The sequence below is a fragment of the Penicillium vulpinum genome (assembly GCF_028829585.1).
Source record: "Penicillium vulpinum strain IBT 29486 chromosome Unknown utg000001l_segment0_segment0, whole genome shotgun sequence".
Taxonomy (NCBI): Eukaryota; Fungi; Ascomycota; class Eurotiomycetes; order Eurotiales; family Aspergillaceae; genus Penicillium; species Penicillium vulpinum.
Genome location: NW_026643241.1, coordinates 5,526,466 through 5,545,205, shown reverse-complemented (window position 1 = coordinate 5,545,205; position 18,740 = coordinate 5,526,466). Strand labels below are relative to the sequence as shown.

Genomic DNA, 18,740 nt, shown 5'->3' with positions numbered 1-18,740 from the left:
ATACGAACTGGATGTGTACATTGGTATTCCCCAGCCGTGACTCTCAACAGTTCGCCTCTCATTAATTTCCCCTATGCATGCCGTGCATTAGCCTGGGGGCCGCGTATTCCGCATTAAAAGCCACACTGTGGACACAGTGTACTTCGGCTCCTGTTTTGGACACCATTGAGGGCTCATTATCCGGGTTCGTCAATTGTGGACCCCAAATTTGGACCTTGGCTGAACCAAGGCGGCCCGAGAAGGATTTCGCTTGTCATAGATCTGATTCTGTAAATCAATATGGGTGTTAAAAAGGAGAAAGGCTATCGATCCAACAGTCCCTCCGCAAAAGTCTCCGTACGGATATCGATACCAGTGTTTTCGCGAATACCTAGGTAATTTCCCGAGCATAGGGCGCGGAGTTGAGGCTGTAATTGAGGCAAATGGGTGGTACACTAAGTATTAAAAATAATCAGAATCCTATAGCTAATCGGCTACCTGAATTATATTTTTTTATATTTTTATCCTAAAAATTGGGAGAGTAAAAATTGAAGTAAATATGTAGGTCATACTTGGTGAAATCAAGAGTGTGTAATATATATTTGATAGGGCCCCGACCGTACGGAACTTTTGCGGTAGAACTGTATATTGGCCAAGTATTTGCTTGTTTGGTCCGCCAAAAAACTGAAGACTATAAACCCGACCACCTCTTCAAAGTGTCTTTTTTTTTTTGCATTTCATGTGACTTTCGTCCTAAAACCTTTCCTGGATATTTCATGCGAAGTTGTCCATCCAAGGAAAACCTCGCGCGAAATGATAGCACACATAAAAGAAGTTGTGGCCTTCAAGTGGGAATTTTGCCTTTTCTCATCTGGTTGGTTTGTAACTGAATAGCACGATCGATCCAAGTTTTACATACCTGGACAGTACAAGGGAAAAACATGGTAATCACAATAAAAATCAAAATCAAAGCAATTAGTATGGGATTATGATCGCGCAAAAGGTCAACGAGCATTGAAACTAATCAAATAGGTCACATTTCCTGTATATCTGCCTCTACAATATACCTGAACCCTTCGAACATACCCTTTGTCTACCCTCCGTAGAAGCCTTCGTCAAGCTCCGGCGGCAGACGGAGGGGGCCGTTTGCCACCAATGAAGTTGTTTGACGCTATACTAAATGAGAAAATCCCAACTGGCACTCAGAGGAACAAAGAATGTTCTGAGCAAAGTATTGAACGGAGATAATTTTCCTTCTTGTATTCCTTCTAGTGAGGCAAAAGAGTAATTTGGCCTGGTTTTCTTGTCGGGTTAGTGTCTTTGCAATCAAAAAAGTCCCACCGGTCTACTACAATGGCAACAATCCGGAAGGTCGTCATCACAGAGTTTGGTGATGTCGACGTGGTCAAAATATTCGAGACTACTTGCTCTCCTCCTGCTCCTGGCTTCGTCCAAATAGCGACCGAATATTCCGGCTTCACTGGCGGCGACATTAGCATGCGCAAGGGTATCTATCCTGACCAAGACCCTGCGCCACTCACCCCCGGGTATTGTCTTGTTGGAAAGGTTCAGGCGTTAGGCGAAGGATGCACCACAATCAAAGAAGGTGACATTGTCGCAGTGTTGACGAAGTACGATGCCCAAGCAGAACTCGTGAACCAACCCGAGAAGTACTGTATCAAAGTACCTGATGGGCTCGATCATCAACAAGTCACGGCATTGATGTGCGATTGGTCTACGGGGTACGCCATGGCAAACCAAACGGCCAAGGTCAGAAAGGGCCAGAGGGTGTTTATTCACGGTCTTAGCGGTGCTGTTGGCTGTGGCCTAATGATCCTCTGTTCTCTTCTAGGGGCTGAGGTTTATGGGACTGCCAGTGAGCGGAATCATGAATTTGTGCGAGCCTATGGGGCAACTCCCTTTGTTTACACGGACAAGAAGTGGATGAATACCATGAAAGCTCTAAGTGGTGCCAATGCCGTATTCGATCCACTTGGGTTCGAAAGCTTCGAGGAAAGCTATTCCATTCTCACTGCAGACGGCATTGTTGTGGCCTACGGCAATAACATGGACTCTCTTGCGGGTAAAAAGCCCCGAGATCCCACGGAAGCAATCATGAACATGATGTCATGGAACTCCGATTCGTCGACAGGCAGGAAGACTACCTTTTTCGGGCTTACGCGCGACTCTCCCACTTATGCCAGTAATATCTCCGCACTGATGGAGATGATGATGAAGGGAAAATTCCAAGTCCCAATTAAGAAAATCTGGGCTATGGAAGATGTTCAAACTGCTCATAGACAATGGGGAGGAGGACACGGTATTGGATCTGTCTTGATCAAGGTTCAAGATTTGTAGCCATTACAAGTCTCAACATAAGGTCCGCTAGCTCGTGTTTTGAATTGGAATGGGATTAGAGACACTATAATGGAATACCAATGGAATTGATTGTGAAAAGTGTAGAATTTTAGATGATTAACTAACACGTCAAATCAACCTGAGCAGTACTTCTACTAGTGGTATAGTGCTTGCAAGTGATATTCAGGAATATATTCAAGTCTAGAATGCATTCATACGGGAATCATCTCAACGATACCAGAGCCGGATTCCTCATCTCTGGTGACAGCTGTAATCTTCAAACCAGCCATTTTCGCAATTCCTTCGAATAGCCGTCCATTGCGACGTTTGCCAGCAAAGTTCATCATCCATATATCAAATGCAGCCAGGTCCAGCGACGGGACTTCGGGGATGATTTGCTCAGAAACTAAAACCCGCGAGTCTTCCGCACAAACTTTCCGCACATGGCTGAGAATCTTTACACAATCATCATCCGGCCAGTCATTGAGAACACGGCGGATATGATAAACCAGCGCACCTGTCCCTGATTTTTAGAAAAGGGTCCCAACTGAATGATGTTCTCAAACATACCTTTGATGGGCTGCGGTTCAAAGAAGCTCGCTGCCATTTTCTTCACAGAAATCAACCCTTCATGCGATTCCTGGATGGCCTGTTCGATTACTTCTGGCTGATCCTGAAGAACACAACGCGATGCAGGAATGGAAGGGTGTTCCTGTAGGATTTGCCTCAAAGCCTGGCCCTTGCCGCCCCCGACGTCGACTAAAATGGGTCTCTCGCTATCAATATCATGGTTCTTGATGTATTCCTCAATCCATCCAAAATCGTACATGCCGGTTATCGGCATGGTCTCCACAACAGCTGCCATGGCGCGGTTGAACTCTTCATTGCGCTTCGGTCTAGTTTCGAGGATTTCGTAGAGTGTCTTGTCTGGATGGCCGGTCGCTAGCCCATACGGGACGAGGTCGGCCGCAGGGGGCTCAATGAGGCCGTGCTTGTCAAAGTATTCCTCCCATCTGGCTGCAGGGATCATGAAGAAGTCAAACACATGTCGATACAAGAGTTTGATACGGTCATCTGCCAACTGTTTTGACGCTGCCGTGTGCGCAACGAGCCCTGGTTCCTCGGATTCCAAAACTCGGGCAGCTACCAGGAACTTGCAGAAACGTTCGATAAGAGTTGAGTCTGCGTCTGCTTTGGTCGCCAAGTCAGAAATAGATATATTTCCTTCCTCTGGGATGCTCTTGAATATGCCATGGTCCATAAACACCTTCACAATGGCAATTTCCACCATTGAATAGTAGTACCCGTGAACAGGTGTCTTGGCCTCGTGGCATCTACATTCAGATGAGTGGACCATGGTTTGCTTTTCGTGAGTTGAACTAATATTCAACTATTGCGGCTTTCGAGATTTCGAAACCAGCTCTTTGTTTGGCAGGTAAGGCGATTCACGACAATTCGTACTACCCATGGAAAAAAGATCATTAATAAGAGAAAGTGTATAACTAAGTGAATCTGTAGGTAGCAGGCTGTTCAATCAATCTTGAAGTTGATCTTTTCCTTTTCTCCGCCTTCGCGGAATTCACTCTTGTTGTCTCCGTCCTCCCTCTCCGTCGTGCGACGGAACTCGGAAGGGCCTCTTCGAAAAAGCAAAAAAATATCTACCTGCCATTAAGGAGGCTGTGAAATCTCGCGCCAAACCAGGGCTGACTCATCTCTCGACATTTTTCTCTCGACTTCTTCCTCAAAGTAACATGCTGAGAGCTTCTTTCACTGATGAATCAATGCGATCAATCTACGGAGTACGTCCGGATGCCTAATGCATGCGCGAACAAGGTAGCATCGCTTAGCCTCGCATGAATGTATTAGATCGGATTTATCTGGAAATGGCGAATCAAATTGAATCGATCTTTCAATTGTATCTATAGTGAATCTAGTATCTAGATATTCTAGTCTCTAGACATTTAGAACTCGATCCGTGACGATTTTCATCAGGGGCAGCTGATCCCTTCTGGGACAGAAGCAGGGATAGAAAATGGGTTGGTGAAAAACTCTTCGGGATCCCAAGTTTGTTTAATACGAATGAGCGCACAAACATTATCTCCGTAATAGGATGTCAAGGGCTCTGTCGATATAGTTGCATCCATCTCGCCAGAATAGGAGGCCGGTCTAAATTTTGCATGCAATTAGTAAGTTTTCCCTACCAATGCAATGTACCTAGTTAGTTAAAAGCCACTCACCCAACAACTGGTCTCAAAAATTCTTCGAGCTCTGTCATCCAGTCATCGTATGTCGCCTGTACTGTCGAGTTTGGTGACCCGTGTATCTGAAACTCGATAAGCGCCAGCGCTTTCTCCTTCCAGGGGAAGGACGAGTCAGTGTTTGGATCTGATAGATTCCACGCATGCCACTCTGCCCAGCCTTGTGAGTCTGGGGAAAGCTTTCCAATATGATTGATCACTTTCCGCAAAGTCTCATCCTCCAACGGCTTATCCTTCTGGATGAAGAATGACTTGGCCTGTCGGCGATACCGTTCCCATGGCGGAGCGGCGGGGAGGCTTAGACTCTTATATGTCTCATCATAAGTATATTGAGGGTAATCTCCGATTTGAGTAAAAGCCTGAGGCGCAGTGTTGAGGACAGACCTCACATGTGTGAGCTGATCATCTGCGACGCACTCATCAATGTAGTATCCGAGGAGACGCGAATTGTCTGTGCTGCAATTGCCTCCAATTTTTGTCTCCGGGTTGCCTATTTCCAGCAATCCGGAGCCCTTCATCAGATCCTCCAAATCTTGCTTAGACTTTCCAAGATACCATCCAATAAGCTGGAGACTACCTGGATATATGTCGATATTGGAGCCGAAGTCCGCGGGCGCACTGGGTGCCCATTCATTATAACGCTGAGCAACTTCAAACTGAATTGTTGGGTCGGTCCAATTCATGAATACCATGGCTGATCGAGGGTATGTGACAAGTTTCAGAGTCCATTCCACCGTAATACCGTACGTTCCTCCGCCTCCTCCACGAATAGCATAGAACAGGTCAGGATTTTGGGACTTCGAGGCTTCCACTATTTCGCCAGCGGCAGTTACCACTTTTGCCGCAACAACATTGTCTACTCCCAGGCCGACTGGAGAGCGCATTTGCATGGTAAACCCCCCAGAGCTCAAAAATCCGGAAAGACCGACAGTTGGGCAGATTCCACCATTGAATGTTATATTATACGCGTCAAGAGCAGTATAGAGAGCGCCGAGGCGGATGCCTCCTCCAACTGTAGCAAATTTACGGCCAGCGGAGACATGAACATAATCGATATGACTGATATCAATGACGAGAGTGTCGTTCAGAGCAGACCAGCCTTCAAAACTTCACCGAGTATTAGCATAGAACTTGAACCTAATTTGAACGCAGAGGACGATTGTGCATACTGATGTCCGCCGCTACGAGGAACTGCCTTGTGTCCAGTATTTTTAGCGCATTGAATGAGATGCGGGATCTCTGAAATGTTCTGGGCAAAGGCAATGACTGTGGGGAAATGGTTGAACCTAGAGTGAGCCAATTATCAATACACCTGTACTTAAGTTTTGCTTGTTCATGGAGACAAAGAAACCCACTGGATCTTTTCGCCGATTCTTGCATCGGTGTAAGTGTCATTAGATGGATCGACGATGCGGAGATCTGAAGTAGATCCAAACACCCCTGACACGCACTCTCTCAATACAGTGCTACTGTTCGTTGGATGTGCAAGCACGACAGATGCAACGGCAAGAAACTGCCAGAAGATCTGCATTTTGTATATGTGTATGCCCGGGACCCTAAGGTTCTGTTTGGGAAGATTTGACTAGAAGCATGAAAACAACAACATACTTATATCCACCCTTTCTGATCTATTAGGATTATATAGGGGCCATTTCGTGACTCGCCTATACCTCCGTTGTCAAACGGAGGCCGTCAAACTAGTAAGATGACGTAAATAATATTACTCCTGCAGTAGAACTCCAGTAATATATTGCGTCTCAGAAAGGAAAATGGGGGAAGGTAGATGGAGTTCAGGTTGAAAACAAGTCTGAAATGGAATAAAGGAGAGCCTCTCATTAATTTGTTCAACTGCCAAAGTCTTCGATGACAATGCTTGCCGTATGTACCTAACCTACGCAGACAACACAAGGTTAGTAATAATACAGTCACGTGACATATCGCACACATGACCTTTATACATGTGCCTGAGGCGCCAAGGCTGGATTTCCCGAAAACCCCCCTTCTTTATGTCATCATAGATAAGAGAGCCCTGGAGAGGTCTGGGGAATGACAACAGCTCCTGGTGACTGTTATCACGAGGACTAGGTCAGATGCATACTTCTCTTATAAGCTTGATACATTCACCCTAATCAGGTTACATACCCATTTCCAACCCGATAACACTCAGCCTGTTGTGTTGATAGTGATCCATCCCCATTTCTCCTGCGTTATCAAGTGCCGCTGGATGGCATTTCATCACCACCGTCACTGGCTTCTGAAGCTGTTGCCATGAGTGGTCTGACTATAGCCTTTAGTCTGATCCAAAATGATGTCCTCTAACATATTATCACGATTCCTACCCCCAACGGGCTCACCATCGGTGTACGAGACCATTCGCCAACATGACGCCGGGTCCGAATACTCTGATCTCGAAGAACGCGCAGGCTTGGTCACAGAAGACCAGCAGGAACAATATAGTGACCGGGAGCTGGAGTATGCATTAGCGGATGCGCAGGACAGTGAAATAATCAGCCCCAGTACCGCATTGCTCGACCAAACACGGTCGGGCAAGGCACCTGAGCGAGCTTCTCCATCTGGAACCCGCCGTCGCAAGTCGTCCCGGCCTCGGTGGATGCCACAAGAATCAACACTCGGCTATGAGCTCGATGATCATGACGAAGACGTTCCTCAATCTTTGCTGGTAGAAGGTCATCACGAAGATCTGAAATCACGGTTACCTCCTCCTCCCCGGTCTCATAATCGGTTGAATCGAAGAAGAACCCCCAGTCCTGAACTACCCTCACAACCTAGCAGAGCCCGCTGGGATGAACAACGAGCGCATCAACCACCACCATCCAGCGAAGGCGCTCATCCAATAGGGAGATGGTTCGCCAGGCAACACCCCGGTCTTGCGAATAGCGACCCGAAGAAAAAAGCAATGTGGCGGTGGGCAAACGTCGAGGACTTGGATAACTTCTTAAAGGATGTCTACATATATTTCTTAGGGAACGGGATCTGGTCTATTCTGCTGACCCGGGTGTTGAACCTCTTGTACGTTCATGATAATACCCTTTCCAAAGAATCGTAGGAGAAGCTGACAGTACATAAAGGACATTTGCATTCGTTGTTGGTTTCTCCACATTTTTGACCAACTGCATTGATTACCCCAAGGTCCGGCATAGTAAGGCTTTGAACGATATCCTCGTGCCCCAATGCACAGCAAAAATGTCCGGGTCGGCCACATTTTTGTTGTGGCTCTTCAGCTTCTTCTGGATTGGGAAACTCTTTCAGTATTTGCTAGACATTCGCAGGCTCAAACACTTGCATGATTTCTATCTCCACCTGCTCAATGTTTCAGATGCCGAGGTCCAGACGATTTCCTGGCAAGAAGTGGTCAGCCGACTGATGGCGTTGAGAGACTCGAATCCATCTACCGCGGCCGCGGTTTCTGTCAAACATCGAAGATTCCTGGGTAGTCAGTCAAAGCAGCGAATGGACGCTCATGACATTGCCAACCGCCTGATGCGCAAGGAGAACTATATGATCGCATTGGTAAACAAGGACATTTTGGACCTCACCCTCCCTATTCCATTCCTCAAAAATCGACAGCTCTTCTCCCGAACCATGGAATGGAATCTCAATCTCTGTATCATGGACTATGTCTTCAATGAGCAAGGCCAACTACGAACCCTATTCCTCAAAGACACACACCGAAGAGCGCTGAGTGATGGCTTACGTCGGCGCTTTGTTTTTGCTGGTGTCATGAATATTTTTGTAGCGCCCTTTATTGTGGTCTATTTTATGATGCACTACTTCTTCCGGTACTTCAACGAGTTCAAGAAGAATCCGGGCCAAATCGGTTCCCGCCAATATACACCTATGGCGGAATGGAAATTCCGCGAGTTCAATGAGCTTTGGCACCTTTTTGAACGCCGGATAAACATGTCTTATCCATTCGCCAGTCGCTATGTTGACCAATTTCCTAATGATAAGACCATTCAAGTGGCACGGTTCGTTGCTTTCATATCCGGGGCTCTTGCCTCCGTGCTGGCCCTTGCCTCGGTGATAGATCCAGAGCTCTTTCTTGGGTTTGAAATTACCCCTGACCGGACTGTTCTATTCTATCTCGGTATCTTTGGCACAGTCTGGGCTTTTGCGCGAGGACTAGCACCAGAAGAGACTGATGTCTTCGACCCTGAGTATGCACTCCTGGAGCTGATCGATTTCACACATTATTTCCCGTCCGGATGGAAAGGACGTTTGCATAGCGACGACGTGCGGAAAGAATTCGCAATCCTCTATCAAATGAAAATTGTGATATTCTTAGAAGAGATCTTGAGCATGATTTTCACCCCTTTCGTCCTATGGTTCAGCTTGCCTAAGTGCAGTGATCGTCTCATCGACTTCTTCCGGGAGTTCACCGTGCACGTTGATGGTGTGGGCTATCTCTGCTCTTTTGCCGTCTTCGACTTCAAGAAGGGCACAAATGTGCTCTCCCAAGCCGGACCCGGGCGTCGGAATTCCGGCAAACAGGATTTGCGCGCCGATTACTTCTCAACTAAAGATGGCAAGATGTTGGCTTCTTACTATGGCTTTTTGGACAATTACGGTACCAACCATCAACCTACCAACCGGAGACCATTCCACCCGCCGCCAACTTTGCCAACCCTCGGCTCGCCCACTGCAGCCGAGTTCGGTGCTCTTCCTAATCGTTTTGACCATCTCCACACACGCACTGGGCCGACCTCCGGTCTGCAATTCGGCCCTCAATCATTGATAGGGGCCTCTAAACTAAGGCAAGTAGGAGGATTCGACCACCGTTCTCCTGCCCCATCCATCCTCCTTGACCCGCACCACCAACCCTCAATCTCTGGGTTCCGTGCCGCAGCCAGAACCACACCTCAGCAGCACCAGCGCTCCCGGTTCGGGCGCCCCCAGCACCCGTCTACGGATCCCATCGATGATGAGGAAGAACCACTATCTCAAGATGGCCGTGATTCAGCCACGCGGCGGTCCGGTGCTCATACCGGTACATCCAGCGCAGGTGCAGGCACTAGTGAGAGCAACCTTGGTGATTCTTGGCGCATGAACCCACTCAGCAAGCGCGAGGATGATCCTGATGACCTCGATGAAGGCGAAAATATCGAGGCCATCGCTGGCGGGGGTGGCGTCTTAGGCTTAATTCAGCAGTTCCAGAAAGCTAACACTGAAGGCAGACGGACAAATGTGGGGATCTAGATCTCCGTTCTCTTATGCAAATTCAGAATGGTAGTAGGCTCAGGAAAATCATAGCTTATATGCTTCAGATACGATATATGACCATTTCATGTGGAGATCGGTCTCTCCTAGCGACCATTTGTATATTGCTTTGTTGTCTGTTATGATGTAGGCAATGTGTTGGTAGTCCTAGGTATAAATTCCGCTACCACTTTCCGTTTTGAACTTTGAGGTAAAGAGGATAGAGAAAAAGAAACGGAGCTATCTACACTACAGTCCTAGGACTAGACCACACTCTTCATAGGACAAACTGGGTCACGTGGTCATACATATGCCTTCACAAATACGGGGTTAGAAACGAGACATGGCCAACACACAAGCCTGAGTAGCTAACCCCTGGAGATGGATAAAATAAGAAGGGTGTCACATATGCTCATTGAAATATCCCTATCAGAAATGTAGCATTTATAGCTTCAAATATTCATCTCTATAACCGATTTCCACTACCTACATATATATATGCAAGGGTAGAAATACCTGTAGGATGGCTGCATGCACGCATACACATCAGGCACTCATATTCACCACGTAACTTGGGCGCTTATAAAAACCCTCCCAGACACCCCAAACACTAATTTATCTCCCCATCCCTCCCTCTTTTCTCTTTCTTGGCGCATCTTCCTCTTCAACTTTGCGCACAAGCAACGTTCATATCCACTTCAACATAAACTAGCAGTTACTTCAAAAAAAATATGTTCAACTGTTTCCAGGACTGTATTTGGGGGAGACAGGCCAAAAAGCTACGGCCTCGATCCCCAGAGTCCATTGCTTCCGCTATTGTCACCAAGATCCTCAATGCCGACACCCCCTACTCGCTCGAGAAAGAAGTGAACGAGGAAATTTCCATCAATGGTTGGTCCGACGCCATAGCACAGGCTATCCTCCGCGGCTTGGAGAATGCAATCAAAGCCGGTGCGCACATGGCGCAAGCTGCGTCTGATGCTGCGACCCAAAGCAAAAACGCCGCTGTTGGCTTTGCAACAGAACATCCTGTTTACGCTACACTAATTGCGTTTGGTATTCTGGCCTTGTTGACTCCGTTGGCTCTTGAAGTCCTTGGGTTTGGGGAGTTGGGTCCAATTGCCGGCTCGTTTGCAGCTACGTGGCAAAGAACTTATGCTGGATATGTGCCCAAGAATGCTTTGTTTGGCTATTTCCAGAAGTTGGGCATGAAGTGGCATTGGGTTTATTAGAGAGCTCATTGAGAAAATCGTTTCGGACTTCCACAAGACGCTAATTGTTCCTCCATTTAATATATATTTCCTTGGGTATCTGGCTATGTTCACACAGATATTGTAATGAAGAATTGGAATGCTCTATTGGCTGTATCTTCGGCACATATCCAATAATAACAATATTTAGAGGCAGTTCATCACTAAGCTACGCTAGAAAGGAAATCCCAAAGTTAGATAATTTGATTGCTCTATTGAAGTGGGTCATTCGAGATGCTGAATCTGTTACGCCAATTTGAAGAATGTGCTAGTATGGGGTAGATATATATAAGTCTCCATTAAAACCCAGCAAATACCCACCCTTCTAAAATTATTTTGTCATATAGATCCCTTCATAAGCCGGTGGAGATTAGTTATTATCTACATATTATATAATCTAAAATATTTGTCACAGCTGACAGTTTCCCCCGAGTCTCTCCACAGGTGCACATGGCGAAGAGGTACCTGACAAGGGGTTGGAGACGCGCTGCGAGAATTAGGCACTGTTTATACCAAGCCGAAAGCCCTATTCAACAACAGAGAGGAAACGGCCATGCGAATTCTATGCGAATTCCCACCATGTCTACTCCTCACCTCGAGTTCCTGAAGAAACAACGCACGAGGAGGAAGGCTGCACTTCGTTTGGAGTAGATCCACAAGCAAACGTGCAGCATAAATCATAAAGTTCCAATATTTGCACTTGGTTTAGCTGTCAGATCTCGATTATTTGTAACTAGACCAGCTGACATAGTTAAGGACGTTTCACAGATTGGGCATCTTCCTACGGGAAGATGAATTTTGGGTGGCTGAAACCAAGCTCCAGGTGGCTTGTAGACTTACTCAAAGTGGATTGTTGCGAACTCTACAGGCTCTTAGATTTCTTCGCCAATTCCAAGATTAGTTATGTTGGTTTTTGTTCTTCCAACCCTTGTATAAAATATCAGGAGACTCTCGGACCGACACGATTCACATGTCAACTTATCTACTCATAATACCGCCTGTATCAAGATAATAACACTTGAGCATTGTGTATAGGGTATCTTTTCCGGCAAAATCGTTGTGCACCGAGGCTCCGTGGCATGCGATTGTAATCATATTCAAACGGAATGTTATGTATCCCCGTCGACTGCAGGCTGCAGGGGTTATTAGCACCAATGGGAGATGAGCCCTGTGGACCACATTTGGGACGGAGGCAGCACTTGATATGGACTAGCGGAAGAATCGATTGATGATAGGCCAGGTTTGAAGACCCTTGCGGGTTGCATGCATTTAATCCAGTTACAGCCCGGAATCTGGGGCCAGTGATCGGCGTTGAACAGCAGCCCTGTTAATTGACCCTAAAAGATGGCGTCTGGGTTGCAATCCCTTGGCCTTTGAGGCCCGAGGACCGCGACTTTTCAGGGCATTGGGGGTAGGAGCATTGCCGACTGCAATGAAATCAATGAGACCAATAGGGGACTTTCTCTTTCTTTGGAAAGATGAAGAAATTTGGAGAAATAAGAAAAATATACACAAAAAGAAGCTGAAGATGTCAAAGAACAGGACCAAAATAGAACGGGGAGGCTCTCTGATGTGGATCGTATTTACATGTGGAGTCTCGTGATTTCATCTGGACTTGGCTAATCTCCTTGTTTTTCTTTCTTTCTCCGTCCTTTGTTTCTCTTTTCTTCTCGAAACAGAATATACCTGAAGGGTGACCCGGTCGCTCGTGATGTTTCGAGCTCGCCGATACCGAGTCCTGGTCGTGTTCGCGGCGGCTGTTGTATTCACCTTCTTCCACTTCGCGCGGTCACGCGATTGGAGCTATACAGTGATTGAAGAGTCTGCTGACGTTCATACCCCCGGTCTTGCCCATCCGAATCAACCCGCAACACCAAAACCTGAAAATCTGGCCGCTACTGCCGCCATCGAGGAGAGTAGAAACCGTGTGCTTCCGGATCCCTACCGCGGCTCCACCTCTCCCCCACCACCAGAGAAGATAAACTCGCCCGTGGGTCCCCACAGCAGCTCAAATGATGGCAGCAATCAGCCTAAAGGTGCCTCCTCTGCCACTCCGCCAGTGAAACCACCCGTCAAAGATGACCTGAAGGACTCCGCGAAGGAACCATCGAAGGTGGAGAGCACCAGCAGCTTGCCCCCACTGACAAAGGAGAATATCAATAGTGAAAATGGGGAGGAGATTGATAATGGAGGGACGGGCAGAAGGGCAGCTGAGCGCCCTGGACCTGGCGTTCCAACGACTAAGTGGAGAAAGTTCCCAGAACGGTTCCCCGTCCCTGCAGAGGAGGTGATCAAGCTGCCAAAGGAACAATCGAAAACAATACCCAAGCTGCAAGCGAAATTCAAGGATGAGACGAGCTCCGATAAGCAAGAGCGTCTACAACGGCTTAGCGTCATCAAGGCCGAGTTTACGCATGCCTGGCAAGGTTATAAGGAGATTGCGATGGGACATGACGAAGTCAAGCCTCTATCGAAAGAGTTCGAAGACCCATTCAACGGCTGGGGAGCGACATTGGTTGATTCTCTTGATACTCTCTGGATTATGCAATTGAAGGATGAATTTTTCGAGGCTTTGGATGTGATCAAGAACATTGATTTCAAAACATCGCCGAGAGCAGATATTCCGATATTTGAGACAACCATCCGCTATCTTGGAGGTCTTTTGGGTGCCTACGACATTTCTGGTCATAGATACCCGGTGCTTTTGGAGAAAGCAGAGGAGCTTGCTGAGGTTCTCATTGGTGCCTTTGACACGCCCAACCACATGCCACACCTTTACTATCGCTGGGCCCCGTAAGTCTTGTCACGATTTATCTTTGATCATATGTGGGCGACGACTAACTAAATTTTCTCAGAGAGTATGTTGCGAAACCACATCGGGCGTCTTCCCGAGCTGGCCTGGCTGAAATTGGCTCCCTTTCCTTGGAATTTACCCGTTTGGCCCAATTGACCAAGCAGGACAAATACTATGATGCCATTGCACGGATTACCAATGAATTGGAGAAAATACAAGATTCAACTAGCATCCCTGGACTGTGGCCTCTACGGGTCAATGCACAGGGATGTCCCAAATATTCCAAGAACACGTCTCCGCGCAATAGCAGCCCTACGCGCGAGGAGCCTGCCGCTAGTACGACTGAGAGCACTAGTACACTGACCCATAAGAGTTATGCTGCACCGACAGACCTCGAGAGTTATTTGAAGCTGCTCCCACGCGACACAAAAGTGGGCACCCAAGGATATGCTCAAGCTGCCAACCATACACGACCTGCGAGTGAACCTGAAATTCAGGCACGCGAGCAAAACACACTATCAGCAGATCAATGCAATGGCGGCTTGGGACTTCCCAATTCACCCCGTGATAATGCATACACCATGGGAGGAATGGCTGACTCGACCTACGAATACCTGCCTAAAGAATACCTCCTGCTAGGTGGCTTGAACGAGCAATACCTGAATATGTATAAAAAGGCAGCCACTGCAGCCCGAAAGACTCTTCTCTTCCAGCCCATGGTTAAGGCTGGACGTGATATCCGGTTCATGGCCTCAACTTCTTCAATGACACCTGGAAAGATCGCAGAGCTCACCCCCACTGATTTTGAATACGAAGGCACTCACCTGACATGTTTTGTCGGCGGTATGTTCGCTATAGGGGCCAAGGCCTTTGGCATCGATGGTGATCTGGAACTCGCAGCCAAACTGACCGACGGCTGCGTTTGGGCTTACGAGTCGACACAAACTGGACTGATGCCTGAACGCTTCCGTCTCTTGCCCTGTGAGAAAGGCTCGGCCTGCGAGTGGGATCAAGCCCGCTTTGAGGCTGGCGTGGCACGATACTCGCGAGTAGACTCCAAGGCAGGACATACGTTCCGCACTGGTCAGAGCAGCTACGAACAGCGTGTGAATATGATTTCGCACAATCCACCGCCGGAATCCGCAAGCGGGTCGGCGGTTCCTATCCCTATGCCGGGATCATTAAACCCCCACGATGGAGATGTGTTGGCCAAGCGCGCGGAAGCATTGTTCATTGCTTCGGAACCGACTTCTACTCTCAGTGCAGCTGAACTGCAGAATCGAGATGCACCTCGTTCATCTTCATCACCCGCTTCGCCTCACCTCGCCGAAGTTGGCAAAGACCATCTCCCATCAGGCATGACTAGTATCCCATCACCGAACTACTATCTTCGGCCAGAAGCGATTGAGTCGGTCTTTATCATGTACCGCCTAACTGGTGACGAATCCTGGCGTCGCAAGGGGTGGCAGATGTTCGAGGCCATCTCGAAGTATACACGAACCGAGCTGGCCAACGCGGCCATCCATGATGTCACAGCCCAGAAACCGATCCATAAGGATACAATGGAGTCTTTCTGGCTAGCTGAGACGTTGAAATACTTCTACCTTTTGTTCAGCGACCCTACTGTCGTGGACTTGGATAAATATGTTTTGTAAGTGATGTTGTAACCCGTAAACATCTCTCGATAAAAAGCTGACTTCTTTCACAGGAATACCGAAGCGCATCCATTCCTGCGCCCGGTTGCATAATTGTGTTTTGCATTTTGATACCAATGAAAATTTTTCTAGAATGCGTATATTTCTATGAAGCTCTGAGTGCTAGTACTTTGTAGTAAACGTAGTGCGTACCTTAGGGTTGACCCGCAGTGGGACTGGAATTCCCCCCAATTCCCCCCGCCCTTCAACTCTCCAACTCTTCAAACCGGCGCATAACCGGCATGAGCAGTCTGACGGGAAATGGAGCCTGAGGTCTCGGAGACTGAGTTCTGGACTGGTACGTTGTTCCCAGTCTACCTTTTTCTCCTTTCCAAGATATGCGACATGACAATTGACCTGTTCTCGCAGAACTACAAACAATCGTCTCCAAACACTGTGATTCCGAAGACCAGATTGACGACGCCCTCCGAGCTTATCTCAATCTCACAATTCAATACAAAGGTAACTGGCACCTTAACCCTCGAGAACGCGATGTCTCTATCCCCAAACGACAAAACTCCCGCGCGCCACGCCCCCGAAACTTTGCTTCCACTACGACTAACACACCCACCCTTCCCTAGACAAATACCTCCGGTCGGAAACCGATATTTCGCGCTGTTCCTACAAGCTATTCACGTCGAGTATTTTTGCCACACATGCGGACTATGTACGACGACAAATTCTCTACGGTCTTTTGCAGGACGATGACCCGAACACGCTCCACTTCATTGCGTCATTCATCCTTTTTGACGGACGACAAAATGAATTTGTGCTTAAGATGCTGAATGAGGAGGGCGTATTTGCGCGCCTCCTCGAGCTTATACAGGCGATGCGAAGGGCAGATCTGGAGGGCGACGCGGGTCTTCATCGCTTGTTGATGGACCTTGTGTATGAGATGTCGAGGATACAAAGGATCAGAATTGAAGATCTAGGTGCGTTTTACATGGGCATATGCTGCTGGTGACTGTGTAGCCTGGTAGCTGATTATGGGACTTTTGTGCAGTTCTCGTGGATGACGATTTCGTTCGCTGTCTCTTTGATATCATCGAAGATCTCTCTTACGATGTTACCGATCCGTATCATTACCCCGTGATTCGGGTGCTGGTGAGTACTTTCCCCAAGCTATTCTGGTTGGAACGGAATTGACAAATTGCACAGCTGGTTTTGAACGAGCAATTTATGATCTCAGCTCACAATCCGCTGAACGGCCGACCCTCTGGTCACTTGACCAACAAGGTTATCAAGATCCTCTCAGCGTATGGTGGGATGTACAAGACATTTGGAGAGAACATCATTCTTCTTATCAATCGTGAAGGTAACGGGCGATTCTCCTATCTAATCAAACCGATGACTGACAACATGGCAGCCGAGACGTCCCTTCAGTTGCTCACATTGAAGCTTCTCTATCTCATATTTACCACCCCTAGCACATATGAGTACTTTTTCACGAACGATCTACACGTTCTGGTTGATATATTGATCCGGAATTTGCTTGATCTACCTGAAGAGGCCTCCGCGCTGCGGCATACTTACCTGCGTGTTCTTTACCCGCTCCTAGCTCATACACAGCTCCGAAACCCGCCGCACTACAAGCGCGAGGGACTTCAAAGACTACTCAACATCCTTGTTCGGGGACAAATCTCATATGGAAGCGACCCAGAACACGAGAAGATCCTGCATTTCGAAGAAGTCGATGAAACGACGCGTCGACTTGTCGCTCGGTGTGCGACAGTGGACTGGCTGCGCAATCCTGAACAGCCCGACGCCGCAGAAACGCAAGAAACTCCAACTCAAGTGACAGCAACTACAATTGAAACTGTCCTTGATCAAAATGTGCAGCATGAGTCGCCGATAGATATTGATGTACCAATCGACGTCCACCGCACACTCTCACAAGCAAGTACGATAGCTAGCTCACCTGATACAACATCACCGACGCGAATGGACTCACGTAGTTCGTCTAATACGACGGGCAGTCAGAAGCACAGCTTAGCCCACCGGCTCGGCATGGACCTGGAGCCCGCATCTGCATCTTCGCTGAGCGTTCAGGCCGTTGCAGCACAGCACGAAAAACCAGGCATAATCACCCCCAGCCGCAAAGCTGCAATCCCTGTCGCCGCTCTTAGTGATGAGACGCCAATAATTCGACCACCCAAGGTGAAACCAGAACCACCGAAATCTCGCCGCTGGCGCGGGCGCCGCCTGGCCGTGGACGAAGAAGAGCACCACTCTACTGGCACAAGCAGCGACGGGAATACTATCCCGGAAGGCGTGGAAGTCAGTCCCATCACTGTGCTCACCCCCAGCACACCACCGTCACATACAAATACCAGTGATCACCGCAACTCCGGGTCATGCTCCACTCTTGCACCCCCAGGTCCAAGACCGCGGCGGGCCGTATCAAATCCACCTCCAGCTCCCCCGCCACCACGCCGTTCCAGCCAGGCTACATATTCCTCAAGTCACCACCGACCCTCACTCCCAACAGTCGGAACAGGCCGGCATGGACAGGCTCCACTTCCGCCAAAAACGCGCCGTTGGGGACGTGGCAAACCCCAGCATGGACAAAGTGACTCGGTCGAGAGCGGGGCCAGTAGTGTTAGTTCATTGAAAGAATCTGAGACTGCCGAAAACACTGCTGTGTCTACTCAGCAAAAACAGGCATCAAAGGACAGTGTTCCCTCAGACCCTTTCTCGCCGAAGTCCCCCACAATGTTGATATCGCCGTCCGATACTACTACAGACAAGCCAGATGTCTCAGCCAATAGTGCTGGCGATGACCATGCGCCTCTCAGTGTAGAGGAAGCAGTGCAGAATGTCTCTCTGCGTTGAGCGTTACTTTTCGATCTGTTTAATTCCCCTTCTTTTCATGATTAGATACACCCTTTGCCCGTGGCTCATTTTCAGGTTTTTTTTGGCATCAAGCGAGGCTGTTCGGGTAGACAGGTTGGGACGTGATAGGCCATGTCTCTAGTCATTTTGCGTGAGCAATCCGGCATCCTCGATCACATGGATATATGTGAGGCTACCAGCAAGGACTGGATATTAGATTAGCAAAATAGAGTATTTTGCTGACTAGAATGGAGTAGTTTACAATAATAAAATAGTTAGAATAAAAGTACAAATCCATCTACCACCAACCAGGGCTGCTTCACTTGACTTCCGTCAACAAGCTCCAGTATGGGCTGGT

The 18,740-nt window shown here is 48.1% G+C and overlaps 7 protein-coding genes across 7 annotated transcripts; 5 read left to right on the top strand and 2 right to left on the bottom strand.

Annotated features, from left to right (window-relative positions):
• Window positions 1–1,332: 1,332 nt before the first annotated feature.
• On the top strand, window positions 1,333–2,337 carry N7479_001985 (medium chain dehydrogenase/reductase family protein; the record flags this gene model as incomplete). The annotated part of the gene is made up of 1 exon (XM_057249682.1): window positions 1,333–2,337. One exon carries the CDS (start codon window positions 1,333–1,335, stop codon window positions 2,335–2,337), a length of 1,005 nt encoding a protein of 334 aa, XP_057114114.1.
• Window positions 2,338–2,549: 212 nt separating this feature from the next.
• Window positions 2,550–3,694, bottom strand: N7479_001984 (uncharacterized protein; the record flags this gene model as incomplete). Its single annotated transcript, XM_057249681.1, has 2 exons — window positions 2,550–2,854; window positions 2,908–3,694. 2 exons carry the CDS (start codon window positions 3,692–3,694, stop codon window positions 2,550–2,552), a joined length of 1,092 nt encoding a protein of 363 aa, XP_057114113.1.
• A 631-nt stretch (window positions 3,695–4,325) lies between these two features.
• N7479_001983 (FAD-dependent oxidoreductase) lies at window positions 4,326–6,126 on the bottom strand (the record flags this gene model as incomplete). The annotated part of the gene is made up of 4 exons (XM_057249680.1): window positions 4,326–4,503; window positions 4,575–5,702; window positions 5,765–5,881; window positions 5,951–6,126. The coding sequence occupies 4 exons, from the start codon at window positions 6,124–6,126 to the stop codon at window positions 4,326–4,328; spliced, it is 1,599 nt and encodes a 532-aa protein (XP_057114112.1).
• Window positions 6,127–6,900: 774 nt separating this feature from the next.
• Window positions 6,901–9,812, top strand: atgI (autophagy protein ATG9; the record flags this gene model as incomplete). The annotated part of the gene is made up of 2 exons (XM_057249679.1): window positions 6,901–7,625; window positions 7,685–9,812. 2 exons carry the CDS (start codon window positions 6,901–6,903, stop codon window positions 9,810–9,812), a joined length of 2,853 nt encoding a protein of 950 aa, XP_057114111.1.
• Window positions 9,813–10,543: 731 nt separating this feature from the next.
• Window positions 10,544–11,044, top strand: N7479_001981 (uncharacterized protein; the record flags this gene model as incomplete). Its single annotated transcript, XM_057249678.1, has 1 exon — window positions 10,544–11,044. The coding sequence occupies one exon, from the start codon at window positions 10,544–10,546 to the stop codon at window positions 11,042–11,044; it is 501 nt and encodes a 166-aa protein (XP_057114110.1).
• A 1,729-nt stretch (window positions 11,045–12,773) lies between these two features.
• On the top strand, window positions 12,774–15,604 carry N7479_001980 (class I alpha-mannosidase 1A; the record flags this gene model as incomplete). Its single annotated transcript, XM_057249677.1, has 3 exons — window positions 12,774–13,855; window positions 13,918–15,507; window positions 15,565–15,604. 3 exons carry the CDS (start codon window positions 12,774–12,776, stop codon window positions 15,602–15,604), a joined length of 2,712 nt encoding a protein of 903 aa, XP_057114109.1.
• A 207-nt stretch (window positions 15,605–15,811) lies between these two features.
• N7479_001979 (uncharacterized protein) lies at window positions 15,812–18,382 on the top strand (the record flags this gene model as incomplete). Its single annotated transcript, XM_057249676.1, has 6 exons — window positions 15,812–15,848; window positions 15,920–16,012; window positions 16,132–16,482; window positions 16,554–16,654; window positions 16,709–16,865; window positions 16,917–18,382. The coding sequence occupies 6 exons, from the start codon at window positions 15,812–15,814 to the stop codon at window positions 18,380–18,382; spliced, it is 2,205 nt and encodes a 734-aa protein (XP_057114108.1).
• Window positions 18,383–18,740: the final 358 nt, after the last annotated feature.